Raw genomic sequence first — 23,741 nt, forward strand, 5'->3', positions numbered from 1 at the left:
CATGTTTTACATGGTCTAAGTCACAATGTCCAAGTTCCGTCTAGGCTCTGTTGTAAAACTTTTGGTTATAAATGCTGTACGACTAAGTCTAAACCGGCCCACGTCCCGCCCAACTCCCGCCCTCGACATGCCTCCCGAAACGCCCCGTTTAACTTTGGTCGTTCAGCGGTACTATGAAGGCGGTACTATGCCGTTTTTATTATCGGCACTTGGACGTTTTTGAGAAATGTTCGTCCAAGTGCAGACTTAGGCTGGTTTTTGGACGTTGTTCTCTTTCGATTATGAGCCCCTATTTGTTTAAATTTCCTTTTTAGTTTTGTGATCATTTTCCTTTCTGCATACTCTGATTTGCTATAACAAGTGGAATATTGTGAATTTATTTGAAAATGCATAAATTAAAAAAAAAAAGAAAAGAAAAGAAGAGCATGGGCGAGACATAGACGGAGCTACCACTTATGCAGAATACTGTATGTTATATGCTTTCTGCTGTGATAAGGCACTCACAAGTACACTAGCTCTACGGCTGGCATAAGCAAACACAAAAATTTTAGAAAGTGCCTATAATGGGTTACATGAGTGTTCTATTGTGAAAAGGTGTGTTAGCTCATTGTTTGAGATAATATATAGAATTAAAAGAAATAAAACAAAACAAAAGGAATAAAGTTATTGAACTAACTTAGTACATTGTTTGATTAGCTTTTGAAGGTTCCTTAGATCAGAAATAGGCAAATGTTGACACATGTCAGTATATGTAAGTAAAACATCAAAGTATTTCAGTGATAGTCTCACAGGAGGAAGGGAGGTTGGGTGAGGTGCAAGACAAAAGGGGAAGGGTGAGTGAGAGACAGAGAGACATGGGAAGGTGACTGAGAAAGAGACAAAGGGCTAGATTCACAAAGCAAACTGATAGTGTACCGATTGGTTTGTGACCCCTTTGCGACCAGATTTCCCTCGGGCCCCATTCACTAACCTCTCCAGCGATCCACTTAGAATCCGTGCATGCAAATGAGGAGAAAAACATGCAAAGTAGGCAGGGATGCAATTCATAACACAAAATTTACAATCCGACTGGGCTGGCCGATCAACTCAAGAAGTAACGGCTGGGGACCAGTCGTAAACCTTCTTTTCCCACTCTCCAGCTCCATTTCCTGCTCCCTGCCCTGCTCTCTGCTGCCCTGATCTCGTTGCCTTTATTGTTTCAGGGGCTGCAGAAGCCCTGGGGCTGGGGGGGGGGGAGGAGAGCAGTGCCTGTTGGCTCCCTGACAAACGAAGCTGGAATGGGCTGCAGTGGGGACGCAACTTTAAAATTTGAAACTTTAGCTCCTCTCACCGCCCAGACTGATCTCTGCTGCCTTCCCTGCAGTGCGAGCCCATGGGTTTAAAGCGGGGCTGCACGCTGCAGTGCAGCCCCGCTTTAAACCCACGGGCTCACACTGCAGGGAAGGTGCAGAGAGCAGGGCATGGGAAGAGGCTGCTACAGGCGGGAATAATAGGAGCAGGAGAGTCAGGCCTGAAAAAAAAAATTATATCAAATGAAAAAAATTGACCACAAATTGACCAGATCCACAAAAAGGCTAATGAGCTTGCAGAGAGAACTACTTAATAAATAATAATATTAAATGAAGGAAAAAGATCTCAGAATTGCCACTCCAAGGATCATAATGTTATCATCCATTAATGGAATTGTGGCGTGGATATCTTTCATTGATCTAAAAAACCTTCATATTATTATTTAAGAAGATGTAATTCATCTTATTTATAAAATTTTTTTTAATATAAGTGACTTATTTCGTCAGAATTCAACTACTCAATAATTTAGGTTTCTAAAATTCAAAATTCTATTTTTCTATTTCTTTTTACAAGCAGTACAAAGAGCAGTTCTCTCTGCAACCTCATTAGCCTTTTTGTGGATCTGAAGAAAAAAAAAACCCAGTAAAAAAACCCCCCCCAAAAAACGGACACAAAATGCATGCGCAGACCATCTGCAGGGAAAACAGATGGTCTGCGCATGCGTGAGGATCGCACATCAGCGATCCGGGCAGGCAGATAGAGGCGTTCCTCCGATTGCCCCCATCTGCATATTTTTGTTTTAAGAATTCATCTGACCTGCCCGGATCGGGCTCGTTCGTGAATCTAGCTCTAAATCATAAAAATTCATGGCCTGTAATGTGATAGGTCTTTGTTAAGTCCTGTGTGTGTCAAAATATTTTATCATTTTGATTTCAAATGTCTTGTGTTCCTGGTTTGTTTTAAAATTTCCTTTCAGTATTCTCACCATAAAATCATTGATGCAATGTTCTGATTTGTTGAAGTGTCGTCCCACAGAGGTGATATCAAATTAAAAACTGCAATGCCAACCAGGATATCTGTAAGTTTTCTATAATGAAGCCTTTTGTATCTACTAGTCTCCTTTATAGAATAGGCTCCTACAGTGTGCCTAAATGGGTGCACTCAGTTACAGAATTACTCTTGTGATGCTGCTATGCTAACTGCTTGAAGTATGATGGAGCAGGGTTTGTCCTGGTACATAAGCTGAAACTATAGGGATTCTAACTTTGATTCTTTCATCACTCTTCCATTAGTATTACAAACAAATGCACCAGTAAATATTTAAGGAAGATTTAAACAATTTTAAAATAACTCTTTTAAAGTGGAAAATCAATAACCTAGAATGATCAGGATCAAGGCCATCCCAGATAATGAAGTTTTCTGGTTAATGAAAGTTATGAATGTTTAAAGCTTATAGTTAAACAATTTTGGATAACAAAAAAGCACAGTAGCAGTAGCAGGTGTTCTCCAAGGACAGCAGCATATATATCCTCCCAAATGGGTGACTCCATCTGGTGAAGTCCTGTGCAGGAACTTTCTATAATTCCTGAATACATGCATGCACCCGTCTTTTGCCTGCTGGTGTCACACGGAAATCCATCAATCCCTTACAAAGCTTAGTAGAACATAACTCCCTTGGGGAAGTGGAAGGGTTTGTTAGGATTTGCATCTTACTGTCCTCAAGGACAAGCAGGACAGAGAAATCCAGGACTCCATAAAGTCAGGTGGTTTTCAACAGAAAAAAGGGGATTACACTAGTGGTGCTGCAATAAGCAGACACACAAGTATTTTGACAGCAACAAGCCTTATGAGTTCCATAAGTTTTTTTGGAAGGCATGCTGGAAATGAATGAAATATTTATTTATTTTTAAAAAATTATTCCGCTTTAAACCTAAGTGGATTACATATGGTACGTACATATTAAAATCACAAAAACTCACAACTATACTCATACAAATATGAATCAATTATGAAATTATGAAAAACTTATAAAGCCAACAACAAAAAAAAAAATTATTGGTGCCTTGGTTTTTTTTTTTACCTGTTCCTGGGATTATTTGGGGTGCCAATTCAGAAAATTGCATTGGATAGACCACATCAGCTTTAGTTTCTTAGATATGGTTGAATTTATTAATTTTTTTACCGCTATTTAAAAGATCTCTTTTGAAGAATTGGGATGTCATAAGAAGCTTTCTTTTTTGAATGGGAAATTTAAGTATTAAAATTCCCCCCTTTTTTTTTGTGTGTGTTTATGACCTTTGTTTCACAACTATTCATCTACTTCCTTTCCTACAATGCACACTGGCATAAAAATGTAAAGCTCAAATGACAATTATGTAATATAACAGAACAAAGACAATTTTATGTGCAAAAAGATTTGCACATAGATTTAAATTCAAATGGGTTTTTCACCTTTGTATTCTGTTACCTGGTTTGTATTTTTGCATACAAGTTAGCAGATATAGTGAGAGCGTTTACATATTACCAACAGTTTTACATCCAAAACTTTGGATTGTAAAAGGTAAGTAACTTAACTGTATAATAGTCATGATTGTATAGGAGGTGTGTGTATATTCCCATTCTTATCATTTCATTTTTGCAGATCGAACACCTAGAGGTTATGGTTACTTCAAGACAGAGCTGCTTGAATCATCCTGACATATTTTGCTATATTTGTGGGGAGTACACACTGAAAGCAAGTAGGAAACCTATTTCTAAGTTTGTAAAAAGAACATATGTAGATTATTTTGGTGTCAAGCTTAGAGATCAAGATAAGCCAAGGGTTCCTCATATTGTATGCAAAACTTGTACGGAGCATTTGCGCCAGTGGACAAATGGAAAGAGAAGCTACTTGAAATTTGAGTACCAATGGTTTGGAGGGAACCAAAAAACCATGTCGATATCTATTATTTTTGTATTGTTAATATCATAGACATCAATCGAAATAATCATGAGAAGTGATCTTACCCCGATCTACCTTCAGCCAGGAGACCTGTTCTCCTTTGAGAGCTGTAGTAGTTCACGGAGAAGATGAGACTCGCATGTCTGCTATCTTACAAGGTAAAGATAGTGGGGGCAGTGACAGTGATTCCCAACCAACTTTACATAGTGAATGTTTTGAGCAGAATGAACTGAGTGATCTGATAGGAGCTTAAATCTTTCCAAGGAGTCTTCTGAATTGCTTGTCATCAGACTAAAGGAAAAGAATGTACTTCAGCCTGGAACGAAAATTACATTTTATCTAAGGAGAGAAAAGGACTTGCTGCCATTCTTTACAGAAGCAACAACTTAGTATTCTGCAATGACACTGGAAACCTGAAGAAAATGGGTCTTTCAGAATATAATCCGAGTGGTGTCTTTTTATCGACAGTTCAAAAAGTAGTTTGAAATTTATTCTTTTAAATAACAGCAACAAATATGGTTCTATTCCAATTGGTCATTCCACCAGGTTGAAAGAATAGTACAAGGCCATCTCTTTAGTCTTGGAAAAGATAAATTACCAAGATCATCAATAGGTGATTTGTGTAGACTTGAATAAAGTTAGTTTTCTTCTTGGTCAAAAAGTGGCTACACAAAGTATCCTTTCTTTTTATGCCTTTGGGACAGAAGAGCCAAACATGAACATCGGGCAAAAAAATATTGGCCTCCAAGGGAATACATGGTGGTTGGAGGACAAAATGTAATCAATTAATCTTTGGAAGAACGAGATAGAATCATACTGCTATCACTGCATATAAAGCTAGGCCTGATGAAACAATTTGTAAAGGCTTTGAATAACGACATTTCATGTTTTGCTTACATAGCGCTCATGTTACCTGGACCTACCATGGAGAAACTGAAGGCAGGAGTTTTCGATGCTCCACAGATCAGACAACTTATAAATGACCTACATTTCATAGCATCAATGAATGAAATCGAATCATGTGCCTGGTCTTCATTTGGTCTTGTGAAAAACTTTCTTGACAACAAAAAGACAGACAACTACACACAATTAGTAGAGGACATGCTCTTTCATTTCAACAGCTTTGGCTGTACATGAGTGTTAAAGTCCATTATCCCAGAAGACCTTGCAACGATTACAACTGGTGCAAAATGCAGCAGTCAGACTGATTTTTGGGATGAAGAAATTTGACCATGTATCTCCTTCTTACCGACTCCTGCATTGGTTGCCGATGGAGGCACGTGTGAAGTTTAAGTTTGGATGTTTCTGCTTTAAGGCACTGTTTGGCTTAGCCCCTAAATATATAACTGACCTTTTCTCCTTCCCAACCAACAAACATAAGAGAAGCTCACATTTGAATTTTGTATCTCTACCGGTTAAAGGATGTAAATTCAAATGTCACCACCAACATCTTCTCTCATATCAAGCAGCATTATGGGGTAAAGACCTGGAACAATTACTTATGCTAGCTAATACTTACGGGGAATTTAGGAAACACCTAAAAACATATCTGTTCCTGAACTACTTCGGCAACTGATTTGTACAATCTCTTCCACTTAACTGATCCCTAGAACCACGATTCACTAGTATTAACTTGTCAATTCCACTCAATTTGTACCATTTTTAATCATTGTAAACCGCATAGAACTTCACGGTCCTGCAGTATATAAACTGTTATTATTATTATTATTATTATCTGCACAGTCACTTAGATTGCTTTCAAGAGAACCTTGGTGACTTAAGCGAAGAGCAAGGTGAAAGATTTCACCAGGACATAAAACTATGGAAGCCAGATACCAAGGAAGATGGGATGCACACATGACAGAATATTGTTGGCATCTTATGCGGGATTGTCCTGGCAGATCCCACTCTCAGAAGTCTTACAAAAGGAGCTTCTTGAGTGTCGAATGACTGGAAAGTTTGCATCATAAGCTTGCGCTTTGGTATGAAATAAGGAGATTTTCATGTTATACACTTTTCTTTTAATTTTTAATATGTTTCCTTCATACTTAAATTTAAATACTACATTAAAATATCCTGATTTTTTAATGGGTGAGCAGAGTGAAGAGTGGTTTTAGGCCTTTGTTTAGCACTGAGACAGTAATGACAGCTCTCTTGGATAATTTGTGTTTCTTGTTTAGTAAAGGCCTTAACGCCCTGATCATGCAATTTGACTTGAGTTCTGCCTTCGACTTGGTGGACCATGGGAAACTGTTACAATGCTTAGACGCAATTGGAATCAAAGGAGAGGTGTTAAACTGGTTCCGAGGTTTTCATATATCCTGCACCTATCAAGTACGTTTTAATCACGTTCTCTATGATACAAGGAACAATCCATCTGGCATGTCTTCATTAGGTGTGCAATTGTCTCAACTGGGGATAAAATTATTTAGCTACGCAGATGACTTTATGATCATTATCCCATTCACTACCTCTCTCTCGGAAGCTTCCCCTAAAGTAACAGAAGTACTAAATTTGATGGAGCAATGGATGATTGAATTCAGACTAAAGCTTAATCCAGAAAAAACAAAAATTTTTGTAGCTTCACTACACCCGCTTGACACTAAAACATCAATGTGCATCAATATCTTAGCTATCCTATTCAATCTACTATGAAGGTATTGGGAGTAACATTGGACCAGAGCCTGACCATGAAAGACCAGGTGGATTCCTTAGTTAGAAAGAGTTTTCATACCCTTTGGAAGCTTCGGTCCATTAGAGCATACTTTGATGTCTCATCATTTAGAATTCTGGTACAATCCCTTATACTGAGCCAACTTGATTACTGTAACATCGCCTATTTGGCAATTCAACAGAAGAATATGCAGCGATTGCAACTGGTACAAAATGCGGCGGTCAGGCTACTTTGTGGGTTGAAGAAGATCGATCACATAACACCTTCCTATCGACTTCTACATTGGCTGCCGATGGAGGCGCGTGTGAAGTTCAAGTTTGGATGTTTTTGCTTTAAGGTACTATATGGTTTGGCCCCTAAATATATAACTGACCTTTTCTCTTTCACAACAAACATAAGAGAAGCTCACATCTGAATTTTATTTCCCCACCGGTTAGAGGATATAAATTTAAAAGTCATCATCAACATCTTTTCTCACATCAAGCAGCATTATGGGGTAAAGATCTGAAACAACTGCTTATGCATACTAATTATGGGGAATTTAGGAAACACCTAAAATCATATCTGTTCTTGAAGTATTTAGGTAACTGACCTATACAATCTTAGTCCACAACTGTCCCCAGAACTGTTAATCACTAACCCTTAACTTTGTTAAATCTACTCAATCTGTAACATCTTTTAATCATTGTAAACCGCATAGAACGTCACGGTCCTCCGCTATATAAACTGTTATTATTATTATTATTATATGGCACATGTTCTGTATCTCAAAAAATAGAGCCGATAGGAGAAAACTGGTGCCATTTTTGGAATCAGAAGGTCAAATATACCCAGAAACAGGTCTAACATTTGAGGCACCAAAATGAATGTAGACCAGTGTTATTAAAGCAAATAGTTACATAGCTTCAATATCTACTCACCCAGACTCCCATGATAGCTAATAGAAAGCTTTAACAAAAAGATGAGTCTTTAACAATTTCTTAAAGCACATCCTATTACTGCATAGTGTTAAGAAATATAGAAATATGATGGCAGATAAAGGCCAAATGGCCCATCCAATCTGTCCATCCGCAGAAACCATTATCTCTTCCTCTCTCTAAGAGATCTCATGTGCCTGTTCCACGCTTTCTTGAATTCAGACACAGTCTCTGTCTCTACCACCTCTTCTGGGAGACTGTTCCATACATCTACTACCCTTTCTGTAAAAAAGTATTTCCTTAGATTAATCCTGAGTCTATCACCTTAACTTCATCCTAATTCCAGAGCTTCCTTTATAATGATACCCAAGTTTTCATATAACAGACACCATTTGCTGTTGCTGCATCTACTTCTGTGGTAAGCAAATTAATGGAAATACTTTTAAAACAGAGAATAGTGAAGTTTCTGGAATCCTATGGATTACAGGACTGGAGGCAATATGGATTCACTAGAAGTAAGTATTGTCAGAGAAATCTAATCAATTTCTTTGACTGGGTGACCAGAGAATTGGATAGAGGATGTGCGCTAGATGTGGTGTATTTAGATTTTAGCAAAGCCTTTGACAGTGTTCCACACAGACATCTAATAAATAAACTGAGTGCCCTTGGGATGGGTCCCAAAGTGACGGGCTGGGTCAAGAACTAGTTAAGTGGAAGGCGACAGAGGGTAGAGATCAATGGAGATCGCTCTGAGGAAAGAGATGTTACCAGTGGTGTACCTCAAGATTCTGTTCTTGGGCCTGTTCTTTTTATCATTTTTATAAACGATATTGCTGAAGGGCTGTTGGATAAGATTTGCCTCTTTGTGGACGATACCAAAATCTGCAATAGAGTATATACGCCGGATGGTGTGAATAACATGAAGAAAGATCTGGCGAAGCTTGAAGAATGGTCTGAAATTTGGCAGCTAAAATTTAATGCTATGAAATGCAAGGTCATGCATTTGGGCTGCAAAAACCTGAGGGAACGGTGCAGTTTAGGGGGTGAAGAACTTATTTGCATGACAGAAGAGTGGGACTTGGGAGTGATTGTATGTGATGATCTAAAGGTGGACAAACAGGTTGAGCAGGTGATGGCGAAAGCTAGAAAGATGATAGGGTGCATAGGGAGAGATATGGCCAGTAGGAAAAAGGAGGTATTGATGCCCCTGTATAAAACTTTGGTGAAACCTCATTTAGAATATTGTGTACAATTCTGGAGGCGCCTGAGCCAATCAGGGTCTTAGGCCCCTCCTCGTGCATCACATGATGCACCTTGGCGAGGCCTAAGGCCCGCAGTTCATTGGAGGAGTCTGGAGGAACAGGAGGGACTGAGCACCCTACCTGCTTCCAACTTTTAGAGGTACGGGGAGGGGGATGAGGAGCAGGAGTCACGTCTGGTGGCAGGAGGGAGTGGACATCCCTCCTGTTGTTTATTTTGGGGAGGGAGGAAAGGAGTCGGCATCCCTATGCCATATTTTAGAGCGCGGTGAGGGGGAGCGCCGATGGCAGGAGGGAGTCAGCATTGGATTAAGATTTTACGATCAAATCAAATTTTTAAATAAACTTGAAACTTGAACTTGAAGCATCTCTCCTGCCATTTTGGGGGGTTCAGGGAGGGGTGAGGGAGGCTTTTTTTTCAATTTTTTTTATTGGCCAGATATTTTGCGTTTGTAATACACGCAAAATATCTGGCCCATTAAACAACAACAAAAAAAAGTTGGCAGAAGCCCTGACAGCAATGACAGGAGGCTGCTTCTCCTGTCACTATTGTCAGGGCTCTCCCTGACTCAATCGCTCACTGACGGATTGAGTTGGGGTGTTTGCATGCAAATGATTTGCACCTCAGTGCAATTGAATTGCTATCTTTAGTGAATCTAGCCTTATTTGTGCACATGTGTGTATATATGCCAGCATTCTAAATATTATCTTAAAGCAACTATTGCAGTGGCCACTTGTCATATAATATTTAATCCAGCCTTGTAAACATCAATGAGACTGCATTTATTTAAATGGTCTGGATGTTATGTTATTAATCATAGGGTGGGGACTGTACACAATTGTATGTTTATGGCTCCGTTTCCATATTTTCTAGGGAGACCCTTGAGAAAGCACGGTTTATGTGCGAAACATGTCAGGTCTGGCTCCCCAGGTTTGGCTGAGATAAGTACTATTCTAAAGTTGGATCACTATCAATAAGTACAATAGAATAACGATGTATTTATGAGAAAATTAGATTAAAAATAAAAAACAAAGAAAAAACACTTAAGTTAGTTAAAGTTGGAAAAGACAGCCAATGATGAAGCACCACACAATGCTTCCCGCGATTTAAATAATTTTTGCGGTGGAGTGGTGGGGCTGAGGCGTCCTTTCTAATACTACACAGTCATATGATTACTAACATAACATCCAGACCATTTAAATAAATGCAGTCTCATTGATGTTTACAAGGCTGGATTAAACATTATATGACAAGTGGCCACTGCAATAGTTGCTTTAAGTGAAAATCTAAGATGGCCCAAGAATCAATGCAGTTCGAGGGGTATACGGAAGAGCAGTTCAAGAAGATACTGTTGAGACCTGCTCTTCTTGACGATGAATCTGCCCCCCCGGCGGAATCTTCTTGGCTGGAGCTTGAGAATGTAATGAAAAGAGCTATAAGGGCGGAATTGCACTGTAGTACTTTGGTACAATACCTTAAAAATACTATGATTCCTAGGGGACTCTGCATCCTCAAAGAACCCAAGATGATCTCTACAGATAAATCCTTCAGCGAACGCTGGACAGCAATTTTGAACAAATGTTCGAGAGACCTAATGATTCTCCTAGTGGAAACCACAGAGGCAACCGAAAAGGAACTATGTATTAAGGTGAGTGGGATTGAAAGTGATCTTCAACAGCGGCAAGAAGTTACTGACTTTGACCAGAAATTGAGGGATTTAAAAGCATCAATGGCCAAATTCAGGGAGGAGATTAAGATCAACAAGATCAAGAAGTGGAAAAGGGATGAACGCGATTATTTGCACGATCGCGTTTATTCATGGCAAAGGAAAAGCATGGTGATTCCACAGAAGAAGAAGATTGCATTTGATAGTTTCTCAGGAGACTCAGAAGCCTCTAGTGAAGGCTCAATGGAGACCACTAATGAGAAATCAGGGGAGTCCCCCAATTTAGACACTCGGGGACGAGGACGAGTACGCCAGCAATGCACGAGGGGCACAGTTCAACAAACGACTTACAAAACGCGGACGGGAACAGCTCGACAGTAATTAATTTGTCTTCTACACAGTTGACGACTCACCAAATGGACATTTTAGAGAAAGGTATGGGTTTTGTGATGTCTCATCCACCGGATTTTTTCCAGCTACACAAGGCGCTACATAGTTTCACCAGGAAGATGCAACTTAAGGTTTATTTGAGAGCACAGATACCTTTCAACAGCTAGCGGACGACAATGAAGATCAGGAGGTCCTAACGGACACAATTTCCATTCCCATTTGTAGGACAAAATCTTCCAGGACCCCCCCGGGCCCTATGGACCCTTTAATATTTACTTTTTCTGAATTGGTCATTAAAGATTTAAAGGATCTTCAGAAATTTTGGAAAAATCAGGGTCCGTTTAATACTACTAGGGCACAACAGGAGGGTTTTCAGGAACTTTTAGATAACAACGATATTGTCATTACTAAGGCTGACAAGGGGGGTGCCACTGTAGTTCTCAATAGGAGAGATTATGAAAATGAAGCATTACGCCAATTAGCAGACACACAGGCTTATTGCCTTTTGACAGAAAACCCTACTACAACTTTGGGGACCGAAATTTTGGAATTTTTGAATAAACACCGGGAGGAGGGTACCATCACAATGAAAGAATATAAATTCCTGTTCGAAAAACATCCGAGGGTCCCGAGGATCTCCTTTGTTCCCAAGGTGCACAAAACCTTACAAAACCCTCCGGGACGGCCCATTGTCAACATCAGGTTTTCTATTCTGGAGCCCCTCTCCAAGATGGTGGATTTCTTCCTTAGGGAAGAAGTTCCTAAGATTAAATCTTACATCAGGGATTCTTCCCATTTTCTAAGGGACTTGACAAATTTGGAACTGGACATGTCTGACAAATGGTTGGTAACTTTAGACGTTGTGTCTTTGTATACTCAGATCCCACAGGATGAAGCTCTCCATACCATTCGTCAGACACTTCAGGCTATGACCCCTCACCGTATATCTACAGACTTTCTCGTACAACTGGCTTGCTGGGTGATAAAGAGAAATTATTTCCAGTTTCATCAGAAGTTTTTTCAACAAATCCAAGGGGTAGCGATGGGGGCTACTTTGGCCCCCTCGGTCGCTGCCCTGTATATGGCAAAATTTGAGGAGACCTGGGTTTACACCTCCATATGGTACCCCAATATTTTATTCTGGGGCCGATTTTTAGATGACATTTTCTTTATTTGGGATAGCATGAGACAAGAATTGGAAGCGTTTTATCAGCATTTGAATTCTGTTGACACCAACATCAAATTTACCATGGTTTGTCATCAAACCATGATTGACTTTCTAGATATTTCTATTCGGGTACAGGAGGGTTTGATTTCCACATCACTTTACAGAAAGCCAGTGACTAAAAATACTACACTACATTACAATAGTTTTCACCCTTATAAACTAAGGTACAATTTGCCCATTGGGCAATTCTTGCGGATTTGCAGGATTTGCTTTTCGGTCATTCAATATAAAGTGGAAGCTAAAAAATTGGGGGACAGATTGCGGATTAGGGGTTATCCCGAAGGTTCAATTAGACAGGCGTACATAAAGGGGAGGTATGCGCAAAGGAATCTCCTTTTGCAACAACCGAGAGATACTCCCCAGGGAGAGTACAACCAACTCACTTGCGTCTTGCCTTTTTCCAGGGCAACTTCAGCCCTGGTAGGCATCCTCAAGAAATATTGGCATATAGTTTAGAGTCATAAATCTTTGGAAAATTTCCCCTTAGTGGCTTACTCTCGGGGGAGATCACTGGGTCAACGCTGTAATTTTCAAAGATATGGGAAGAGACAGAGAATGGTGGGTGGTCGCCACGGCAGTTGTGGAAGGTGCCAGTGGTGTCCACTCACCATCCAGGGTGATAGTTGGTAGGTTCCTGGGAGAGATTTGATTTTAAGATCTAGAATGAACACCGATTGCAATTCACAGGGGGTTGTATATGCAATAATTTGCCCCTGCGACCTTATATACATCGGCCGTACTAATCGTAAGATCAAGTTACGTCTTAATGAACACAAGTCCCGCATTGTAAATAGGGTAGCCCAGGCTCCCTTAGTGGAACATTGGGCTAAACATAAACATTCTGTGGATGAATTGAGATGGTGCATTATTTACAAGATCAATGACACTGAGGGGGAGGGTGATTTGAGACAGCTTAATGAAGAGGAACAGAGGTATATTTTTAGGGTTGACACAGTTGAACCCCGCGGGTTAAACAGCATGATTGAATGGAGTTCTGTGATATGAACTTCCCATGAGTTCGGCCAATTAGCTGCAGGGGGGTGTGAATCTGAAGGAGAGAAGGAGGTATTTAAATTAAGTTCCGAGGACATCGGTGCCATCTTTTGCTCATTTAAACTTTTGGAGTCGGATGACGGCGGCGACCTCGGTGAGTTGCAGTTTATCACACTGGTTTTTAATGTTGTAACTTTTGATAGGGTGGGGACTGTACACAATTGTATGTTTATGGCTCCGTTTCCATATTTTCTAGGGAGACCCTTGAGAAAGCACGGTTTATGTGCGAAACATGTCGGGTCTGGCTCTCCAGGTTTGGCTGAGATAAGTACTATTCTAAAGTTGGATCACTATCAATAAGTACAATAGAATAACGATGTATTTATGAGAAAATTAGATTAAAAATAAAAAACAAAGAAAAAACACTTAAGTTAGTTAAAGTTGGAAAAGACAGCCAATGATGAAGCACCACACAATGCTTCCCGCAATTTAAATAATTTTTGCGGTGGAGTGGTGGGGCTGAGGCGTCCTTCCTAATACTACACAGTCATATGATTAATAACATAACATCCAGACCATTTAAATAAATGCAGCATTCTAAATATTTACACATGTAATTGGTGCATAAATGTTAGCACCTACTTTATAGTATTACCCTTAAAATGTTTTGTGAAAAAGGTAATTTGTTTTCGATTATATGTTTGAGGACAAACAAACATAAAGAGCTGGATCAAAAGCTATTTTTTGTTTGTAAATGGACTCCGTTAATCTCAACAGGGCATTATTAACATCACATGTTAACATATTTCCCATTGTGAACAGGCCCTTTTGTTTGAAAGAATTGTTTTAATGGAGAATGAAGATGTGTGGAATACTAGAATGCAAATTGTAAGGCATTCTGAAATTCTGAATGAGGGTATGAATGAATAAAACTCAAGCAAGATTACTCTGATCTAAAAACTGAATATGAATGATGATATAAATCCTATATTAAGAACAGATGAGAAAATGGAACAGAAAATCCTTTCATTTACACAAAATTAAGAATATAAGGCATGTGAGTGAAGAAATGAAATAAGTTCTCTCAAAGTAATAGAGATACTACAAAATAAAAACAAAGCTTTATAAACAATATACCTCTTTCAAGTTTTACTCTATCAAGGATTTCATTTTTATCTTCTAGATCAGACTTTAAGGCAGCCTCAAGCTGAGCAATCTGCAGTTTCAATTGCTGCTCCTTTAATTTCCATTTCTGTTCGTGGCCCTGGGTCACATCGAAGGCACTGCAATTAAACATTTGGCATATGAGGAAATATAAGTCAATTCCAACAGAAAATAATAAAGAATAAAAAGACTTTAGTGGCAGAGACCCCTGTCATCATTTCTTAGGAATTAAGCAAACATATGCTGGTCTGCTGCTGTTGAAACCAAGGCGCCTTTCACAGGCTGCGGTTAAAGAACATTAAAGGGTTTGTGGAATGAGCAAGGAACTGGCCTTAATTTAAAGCTCTAAAGTCAGAAAAATTGGCAGTATTCAGCATTTGTTGGACTGGAAAAAGAATTCAGATCTATATTCCAGAGGAATTTATAACTGTAAACCTCAGCAACGGACAACTGACAAAACACTTTATCCCACACATTAAATGCAACTACTTGCTTTTAGTCTATGAAAGCAACCAAGAATGCCTAAGGGCAGTTGTTTGTTCAAAAACACAGTGACCACAAGTACCAACAGTTCTCATAACTACAAAATGGTTATTCAGATACTGGTTATATAAATCCATTGCAAAGTAGTTGTTCTTATAAAAGTCAGGTGAGGAAAACAATCTGTTTTTCTTAAATGAAGCAAGAGTAACTAAACAAAATAGGCTATATTTAGAACTACCATCCTTTTTGATTTGGTTGTCTTTTATTTATTTTTGTAATACTGGATTATAGACTAGTGATTAGAGAACCAGGCTAACAACCAGCTAAAAACACTATGGGGCTCATAATCGAAACAGAAAAACGACTAAAAACCAGCCTAAATCGGCACTTGGACAATCAGTGAGACAAGTCGTCCAAGTGCCGATAATCGAACTGGGTTTTAGACGTATTTAAAAATGACCTAGGCCTTCACAGTGCTGCTGAACGACAAGAGCTAAAAGGGGCATTTCAGGAGGAGTGTCAAGGACGGGACATGGGCAGTCCTACACTTACCCCCTCTTTTACTAAGGTGAGCTAACTGATTAGTGCGTGCTAATCGAATTAGTGCGCACTAAACGCTAACACGTCCATAGACTAACATGCATGCGTTAGTGTTTAGTGCACGCTAATCGGTTAGCGCACCTTAGTAAGAGAGGGCCTTAGTCGTACTGAATGTATAACCAAAAGTTTTACAACACTGCTAAGACGGAACTTGGACGTTGTGACTTAGGTCATCTAAAACCGGGTCTAAGTCCACAGAAAGTATCCAAAGTGACCAGATAAGCACTACAAACACAAAGTACAGACCACAACACACTGCCCCAGTGATCACTGCCCCCCCACCCCCATAAAAATCGTAATAACAACTTTACATATCTGCCTCCAGAACATCAGCACCTGGCAGCCTGGCATAGGAAAGCCTAGTAGAGCTGCACAGAGGTGGCTTAAGTGGTCTTGGGGGTGGGTTAGTGAACCAAGGAGAGGAGGTCCCAGGCCCATAAGCCACTCTAATCACTGTATTCATGGTGAAAAATGTGCACCCCCCAAAAAAAAAATCCTAACCCTTTTGTACTGCCTTATAAGTGGCTCCTGCAGCCATAAAGGCTATTGGGGTGGTAGATAGGTGGGTTTAGTAGATTCTGGGGGTATTTTGGGGGGCTCACCATGACCTATAAGGCAGCTGTAGTGAGATGTTTATGTGGGACCCTTTTTGTGAAGTTCACAGCAGTGCCCTGTAAGGTACCCCAGTACTCTGGTGCCATGTCTGGGTGTCCAGTCCATTACTTTTCTGGCCCCTCCCACGTCCAAAAGGCCTTTTTCTAGGTGTTTGTAATTTGGACGAATTTTGGGACGAAAATGGGGTATAAAGATGGATGACTTAGCAGTCTGGGCGATCAGATGGCTGGATGTACAGTTGGACGATTTTAAAAAAAAGTTGGACGTATTTTTTGAAAATGGACCTTTTCCCGTGTCCGACTTTGGCCCAAAATGGACTTAGACGTTTCTTTTGATTATGCCCCTCCAAATAACTTTTTTTTTGTTCCTGAGTAATAAGTGTTCTTTCTTAATTGCATAAGCCAAAATAGTATAGAAGATGGCTAGCATTTCCCTCAGACTTTGCTTTTCTGACCAGGACATGGATATTTTAAATTTTACCTTTATTACACAATATTCCAGATTGATTCCAAGCTGAGTAAATTTAGGGGCTCTTTTACAAAGGAGTAAACATCCGGCAGATGCATTTTGCTATGTATGTAGCCAATTTATTAAGACAAGAGGGAAAAAGTACTCCACAGAAGCAAATGCTAAGATGTGCAATGCCTATAAGGCATATATTGTGGCATGCTTATTGGGCAACTCACTTCACATGGGCAAATCTTGAGCACCTCACATGGGAGTGCTGCCAAACATCTCTGGAAGATAAGGCAATTTTGTTTCTCAGATGGCAGAAATTTCTACTATAAAATTTCTTAGAATGAATATAATTCATAAAAATATTTACAGTTTAAATTTTCAATGTTATTTGAAAATATCTAACATAATAAAACGCTAAGCGTGCATGTGCACTCCTACCTGCGTGATCCATGATCCGTAGGTCCGTGGCCGGCAGGAGTGCGCATGCGCACTTACAATGGCTCTACACTCGTGGACACCAAGATAATGTTGCAGTCTGGATGGCTCCCTTAAGTTTATTTTTAAGTTCAAAGCCGCCACCGCGGCTCCTCTCATGAGCCGTACCTGCATCAGTGAAGGCTTCCGATGCAGGTGGAGATCATGAGCGGAGCCGCGGTGGCACCTTTAAATTTAAAAATAACTCCGGCAAGGGACTAAGGGAGCCAGCCATACCGCGGGAAGGAAAGGAAAGGGGGGAAGGGGGAAATGCTGCTGCTGCACAGGGACATGGAGGGGAAGGGAAATACTACTGCTGCTGCTGCACAGAGAAGTGGAGGGGGAGAGAATGTTGCTACGGCTTCTGCACAGGGAAGTGGGGGATGTGGTGAAAGGAAATGGAGGGGGAGGGAATGCTGCTGCGACTGCTGAAAAGGGAAGGGGGGAGGGAAATGCTGCTGCTGCAAAGGGAAGTTGGGTGGGAGAAATGAGCAAGGAAATGGAGGGGAAGGGCATGCTGCTGCACAGGGAAGTGGGGGGGGGGGGAAATGCTGCTGCTGCATAGGTGGCAGGGAGAGACACACATAGAAAGAAAGACAGACAGCGGGAAGGAGACAGGAAGAAAGGAAGAAAGACACAGGGACAGGAAGAGAGACAGAAAGACAGACAGACAAAAGGGGCTAGGGAGAGAGACAGACAGAAAGAAAGACAGCGGGAGGGAGAGAGACAGAAAAAAAGAGACAGGGGTAGGGAGAGAGACAGACAGACAGACAGACATATATTCTAGCACCCATTAATGTAATGGGCTTAAAGACTAGTATTATATATGAAATATGTTGCATGAATCTCATATATATTAGTCGTAGGTGAAATAAATCTATTGGTTTTATTACCTGGAGTACTGCGTTCAATTCTGGTCTCCTTATCTCAAGAAAGATATAGCGGCACTAGAAAAGGTTCAAAGAAGAGCGACAAAGATGTTAAAGGGGATGGAACTCCTCTCGTATGAGGAAAGACTAAAAAAAGTTAGGTCTCTTCAGTTTGTAAAAGAGACGGCCGAGGGGAGATATGATTGAAGTCTACAAAATCCTGAGTGGATATGATGGAAGTCTACTAAATCGTTTTATTTGTTAATTTAGGATGTGGCAACTGGACTATGTCAGTTTTTGAAATTTATATCTGCACTATTTGTGCAATATGGAGGGACATGTATCACTTTCTGTTTTTCTGATGTTGCATTGTATGTAAAATGTGGCTTCTTGGGGGTTCAGAAGATGCTGGATTAGGTGATTAGGTAGTTAAACCTATCTGGGAGCCAATTGTTAATATATATTTCCTGAATACTACAATATTTTGGCTCTTAATTACAGATCACCTTATGGGGGAACCCAATGCACTTCTGTCTGAAAAACGGCATATTGGGCAAGTAGAAATAAAAAATGCTGCTGAATAAATTTATTATCTACTTTTTTTTTGAGAGAGAGAAAATTGCTATTTAGCTGAAAGGGTACATATGTGTGAGAGAGAAACTGGGTGAAGGCTGAGTGGGGTAACATGAGGGAGAATGAACCAATTTCTGCTCATTTCTTATCATGTCTCTACCTGTGAGTAAGAAATGAACAACTGACACCGAAGGCTGAGTTTTTAAGGAGTTTTAGATGGGTTGACTATTTTGTTATTGAACATTCCAAATGACTATTGTGCCTTATTTGTCAAGAAACGATAGCAGTTTTCAAAGAATACTATGTTAAGCAACACTATTTGATGAAACATGCTGCAAAATATGATGCTGTTATGGATCAAGTTCGGATTGATCGAATGAATACATTAAGATAGTGTTGTGGGACAACAGTTATTCTTCAAGACTGCAAAACAAACATCGGAAACTCACCTAAGATCAGTTACCTAAATCAGGTAATCCAGGAAAGCCACTTTTAGAAGACAATTTTATTAAAGATTGTTCCAAATCCTCCAGGGCAATTGTGCCCTGTGACAGAAGTGTTGGAAGTAGTGACAGTCTGAGACATCTGCCCCATTTTAGTTGCAGCAGATCTCCATACCATAGATGACGCTGTCAATCTGGCGCCACTTGAATCACCAATCCATGATGAGTCACTATTATTCGAATGACCTGGCCTACCATTAGCCACAGGGGAAAAACGTACAACAGCTCTTTTGTTGGCCAAGGCTGGACTAAGGTGTCCACACCAGAATTTCCTGGCTCGAATTATTGGCTGAAGTACCGAGATGCTTTCTTGTAATCTGTTGTCGTTATCAGGTCAATCGTCAGCCTTCCCTGGTGCATTACAATTTTGTTGTAACCACTCTGGGACAAAGACTACTCCCCCAGATCCAGGGTCTGGTGACTGAGAAAGTCAGCTTGCACAGTGTTCACTCCCACTACATGCACTTTGATATGACTTCTGGGGGTGAGCTTCCGCCCAACGAAACAACAATTGAGCCTCTACTTTTAGTGGAGCACTCTTGATGTCTCCTTGTCTGTTGATGTATGCCACTCCTGTGGCACTGTCTGGGAACCTCTGTAGCACCAGGATACCTCAAAAACCAGATAAAAAAACCTGAAAATAATAAATCAGATTCCGAGCAGATGAAAAGACACCTTCTCAACTCACCTGCAGAAGGAAAAACTGAGGAGCTGAGGCATTATTACCTAGTGACACAAGGAGAAGAGTTCAAAAATGTAGATGATGCCTTCTGCAATTTTTGTGGGTGAGGAATCCCACTTTTCAAGACTCACATCTCTTTTGCACTGGAAATGGGTTTTAAGGTGAGAGTTAGAGAATGACACGGTGGCGGTTTACCCACGGCCACCGGATTTAGCAGCGGGTAACCCGCCAAAACGGGGAACGAAAACTAGCAGTCGCTGCGGGGACGGGGACAAGGCCATTCACCGCACCGTGGAGCGGTGAATGGTCTTGTCCCCGCAGTGAGGCATGAAGGATCGCGCGGTCCCCGCAGCCCACACCCGCCTGCCCAATCGATCCTAGTGATTAGCCAGCTCTCTCCCTTCTCCTCACCTTAGTTTGTAAGTTTTCTTTTTCGGCGACCCGCACGCTATGAAAGAGCCGCGTACCCGCTGCTGCTCAGTTTTGATCTTCTGCTCTGACGCAACCGGAAACAGGAAGTTGCAGCAAAGCAGAAGATTGAACACTGAGCAGCCGCGCGTGCGTGGCTCTTTGGGAAAGCGTGCAGGTCGCCGAAAAAGAAAGCCTGTAAACTAAGGTGAGGAGAAGGGAGAGAGCTGGCTAATCACTACGATCGATTGGGCAGGCGGGTGGGGGCTCTTTGGGAAAGCGTTCAGGTCGTCAAAAAAGAAAGCCTGCAAACTAAGGTGAGGAGAAGGGAGAGAGCTGGCTAATCACTACGATTGATTGGGCAGGCGGGTGGGGGCTGCGAGGACCGTGCGATCGCCCATGTTCCTGGCTCAGACTGGAAGGAGGGAGTGAAAGGGAAAAGGATTCTGGGCCAAGGGGATGAAAACGGAAAGAAAAACCCACAGCAGGAAAGAAAGGGAAGGACAGGCAGGTGAGCCAGATGCTAGAAGCAGGGTGGGGGGGGAAGAAAGAGGGAAAAAAGCTAGATGGGGTTGAAAAGAAGAGACACACTGGTATGGAAGAGGAAGATAGGGGAAATCTGGACACAGGAAGGTAACAGAAAGAGGGGAAATTATGTGCATGGGGCATAGGGACAGACACATAAAGGGGACATGCCATGGGGATGGTATATGGACACAGGGGGGGGGCAATGGCAGATACATAGGGGAGATATTAGAAATGGGGAAAATAGGAGCACAGAAGCGAGATGGTTTGTGGGGATGGGACAGGGACCGAGCTCGCAGGCTCCAGTGGCTTGCACAAATTACATTGTAACGTGCCATGAAAATAAGAGGGAGGAAGGTAGATAGATAAGCCACGCGAGAGGAGCTGAAGGGTGGTAGAAAGGAACAGATGGTAAAGGAGGGAGGGAAGGGTGGTGGTGGAAAGGAATAGGACAGACATTGAAGGAGGGTGGAGAGGAACAGACCCTGAAGGGAAATGTGGAAGACAGAATGGGAAGAAGACAGATGCCAGACTATGGGGGAGCGGAGGGAAGAAAATGGGTGCTAGACCAATTGGAGGGGTAGTGAAGGGAGAGGCACAGTAACAGCAAATGGAAGACGCAGAGAGAAGACACACAGTGGATGGAAGGAATTGAATGAGAAGATGTGGAAAGCAGAAACCAGACAACAAAGGTAGAAAAAAATTCTATTTATTTATTTTTTGCTTTAGGATAAAGTAGTATATTAGTTGTGTTGATAAAAATTTATAAACAAAGCCCTGCCAGCTGAACATCTCTTTCTCTAGTTCAGCAGCAGGAACTTTGATTTATAAGAAAGGAATAAGCTAAATATTACAGTACTAAGGCTTATATGGATGCAGCGGGGACGGTGACGGGGCGGTGAATGGGATGGCAGTGGCGGTGACGGGGCGGTGAAAGGGATGGCGGTGACGGTGATGGGGCGGTGAAGGGAATGGCGGTGACGGGGCGGTGCAGATGATGGTGGGCCGGGGCCGGGGACAGATTTTTTCCCCGTGTCATTCTCTAGTGAGAGTATCTTTAATGGGAAATATCCGTGTCCTATAGACACCCTCACATGCAGTTTGAAAAAAAGAGCTCTTAATTACAGCCTGAAACTACGGTTTAAATGACAAATAAAGAGTACAGTATGACTCCCGAATTCTTAACCTGCAAAATAAGGTATTTACAAAATCAAAAATAAGACAGCAAAACTAGCAAAAGCTATTTCATTGTAAAGAGAGTGGAAGATTTTGGTATCCTGTTACACATGTACTGTATATGACTGGTCATTTTGCTTTTCCTCAGAATAAACAAGAATTAAAGAAGTAGCAACATTGTCTATGACTTACCTACTGTATAGTTTATCATAGTTTTCCTTTAAAAGATCCCGCTCCTTTTCTAGGTCATTAATTCTGCCATGCAACTAGAATAAGAAAATGAAAAGTAAAATATTTGTTTGTGATGATACGTCATGGTAGTTTCATCCTCTTTCTTTTGGCTTCCAGTTCATTAGAAAGTAGCCTTACTGTACCACAAGCCTTCATTTGCACCAACCAAGCTTTTTCCTTTCTATTTTATATCCCTTCATATTTATAATAACTTCTTCCTTACTTCAGCCCAACCACTGCAGGACAATCTTTAGTTGATGGTTACTAATTTTATCTCCTTTCAGACGTGGCTAACTTGACCTCTAAAGCAGGTCACCACATGTTGCCATTGCAAGATTACTGATATCAGATATTCAGTCTGACTAATCTGAGGAACAAATGATGTGACTCAAAAATAGACCCGGGATCCTCCAAAAAGCAATATATAGCATGGTCAATGAACTACTGCCTAGCCTGAAAACTGAGACCATGTTTGCCTATCCTGTACTGTTTAAAAAAAAAATTAAACCAGCTAGTCTTGAATAAAGCACAACTAAGGTCCTTCATTATAAGTTTAAAATATCACTGATAAATTCTTGGGGAACAGATACTTAGCAGCACTCAACCCAACACAGCTGCTTAACATTTAAGGCAATTGTAGTGCCAGGGGGATCTGAAGGTAGATTATTGACACAGTGCCCATTTCCCATGGTTATCCCGCAGCACTCAACCCAACACAGCTGCTTAACATTTAAGGCACTTGTAGTGCCAGGGGGATCTGAAGGTAGATTATTGACACAGTGCCCATTTCCCATGGTTAACCCGCAGCAACCGCAGGAGTGGGAACAAAGCTTTTTACCACTGAAAAAAAAAATCTACCCCTCACCTGAGAACTGCCCTATCATAAATCACAATCAGCTGCAGGAGATTTTTTTTTTAAATTATAAATGACTGTTTTGCACTTTGTTGGGTGTTAGGTTCACCAAGGCTCTCCAAACTCAGCTCTCATACCCTCATAAAATCTTAATAAATTATAAGTGAGCTAGGGTCATGAAAGTGACTGAATCTGATTTTTGGAACCCCTGCTACATGCAATTAATATGCAACAAGTGAGGACCCACTCAACCCAGCAGTGTAATTAAAAAATTCCCAGTTCAAGAAAAGCCAAAGAAGCAAGTAAATTTTCTGGAATTCGAGCTAAGATGTACAGACTGAAAGAGACAGGAAAGCACAGTTACTTACCGTAAAAGGTGTTATCCAGGGACAGCAGGCAGATATTCTTGACTGATGGGTGACGGCACCGACGGAGCCCCGGTACGGACAATTTTAGAGTGATTGCACTCTAAGAACTTGGAAAGTTCTAGTAGGCCGCACCGCGCACGCGCGAGTGCCTTCCCGCCCGACAGAGGCGCGCGGTCCCCAGTTAGGATAAGCCAGCTAAGAAGCCAACCCAGGGAGGTGGGATGCAAGAATATCTGCCTGCTGTCCCTGGATAACACCTGTTACGGTAAGTAACTGTGCTTTATCCCAGGACAAGCAGGCAGCATATTTTTGACTGATGGGTGACCTCCAAGCTAACAAAAAGAGGGATGGAGGGAAGGTTGGCCATTAGGAAAACAAATTTTGCAAAACAAATTGGCC

At 41.1% G+C, this 23,741-nt stretch overlaps 1 protein-coding gene across 2 annotated transcripts in view; it reads right to left on the reverse strand.

Annotated features, from left to right (window-relative positions):
• Positions 1–23,741, reverse strand: part of RPGRIP1L (RPGRIP1 like) — a 326,668-nt gene that overhangs the window by 183,013 nt on the left and 119,914 nt on the right. For both annotated transcript variants that reach the window (XM_033943001.1, XM_033943003.1), the window contains 2 exons: positions 22,083–22,156; positions 14,497–14,642 (listed from right to left, as the gene is read on the reverse strand). In XM_033943001.1, coding sequence (XP_033798892.1) covers positions 14,497–14,642; positions 22,083–22,156 — 220 coding nt within the window. The remainder of the gene's footprint in view (positions 1–14,496; positions 14,643–22,082; positions 22,157–23,741) is intronic.

Source organism: Geotrypetes seraphini, chromosome 4 (genome assembly GCF_902459505.1).
Source record: "Geotrypetes seraphini chromosome 4, aGeoSer1.1, whole genome shotgun sequence".
In the NCBI taxonomy this organism is placed as follows: Eukaryota; Metazoa; Chordata; class Amphibia; order Gymnophiona; family Dermophiidae; genus Geotrypetes; species Geotrypetes seraphini.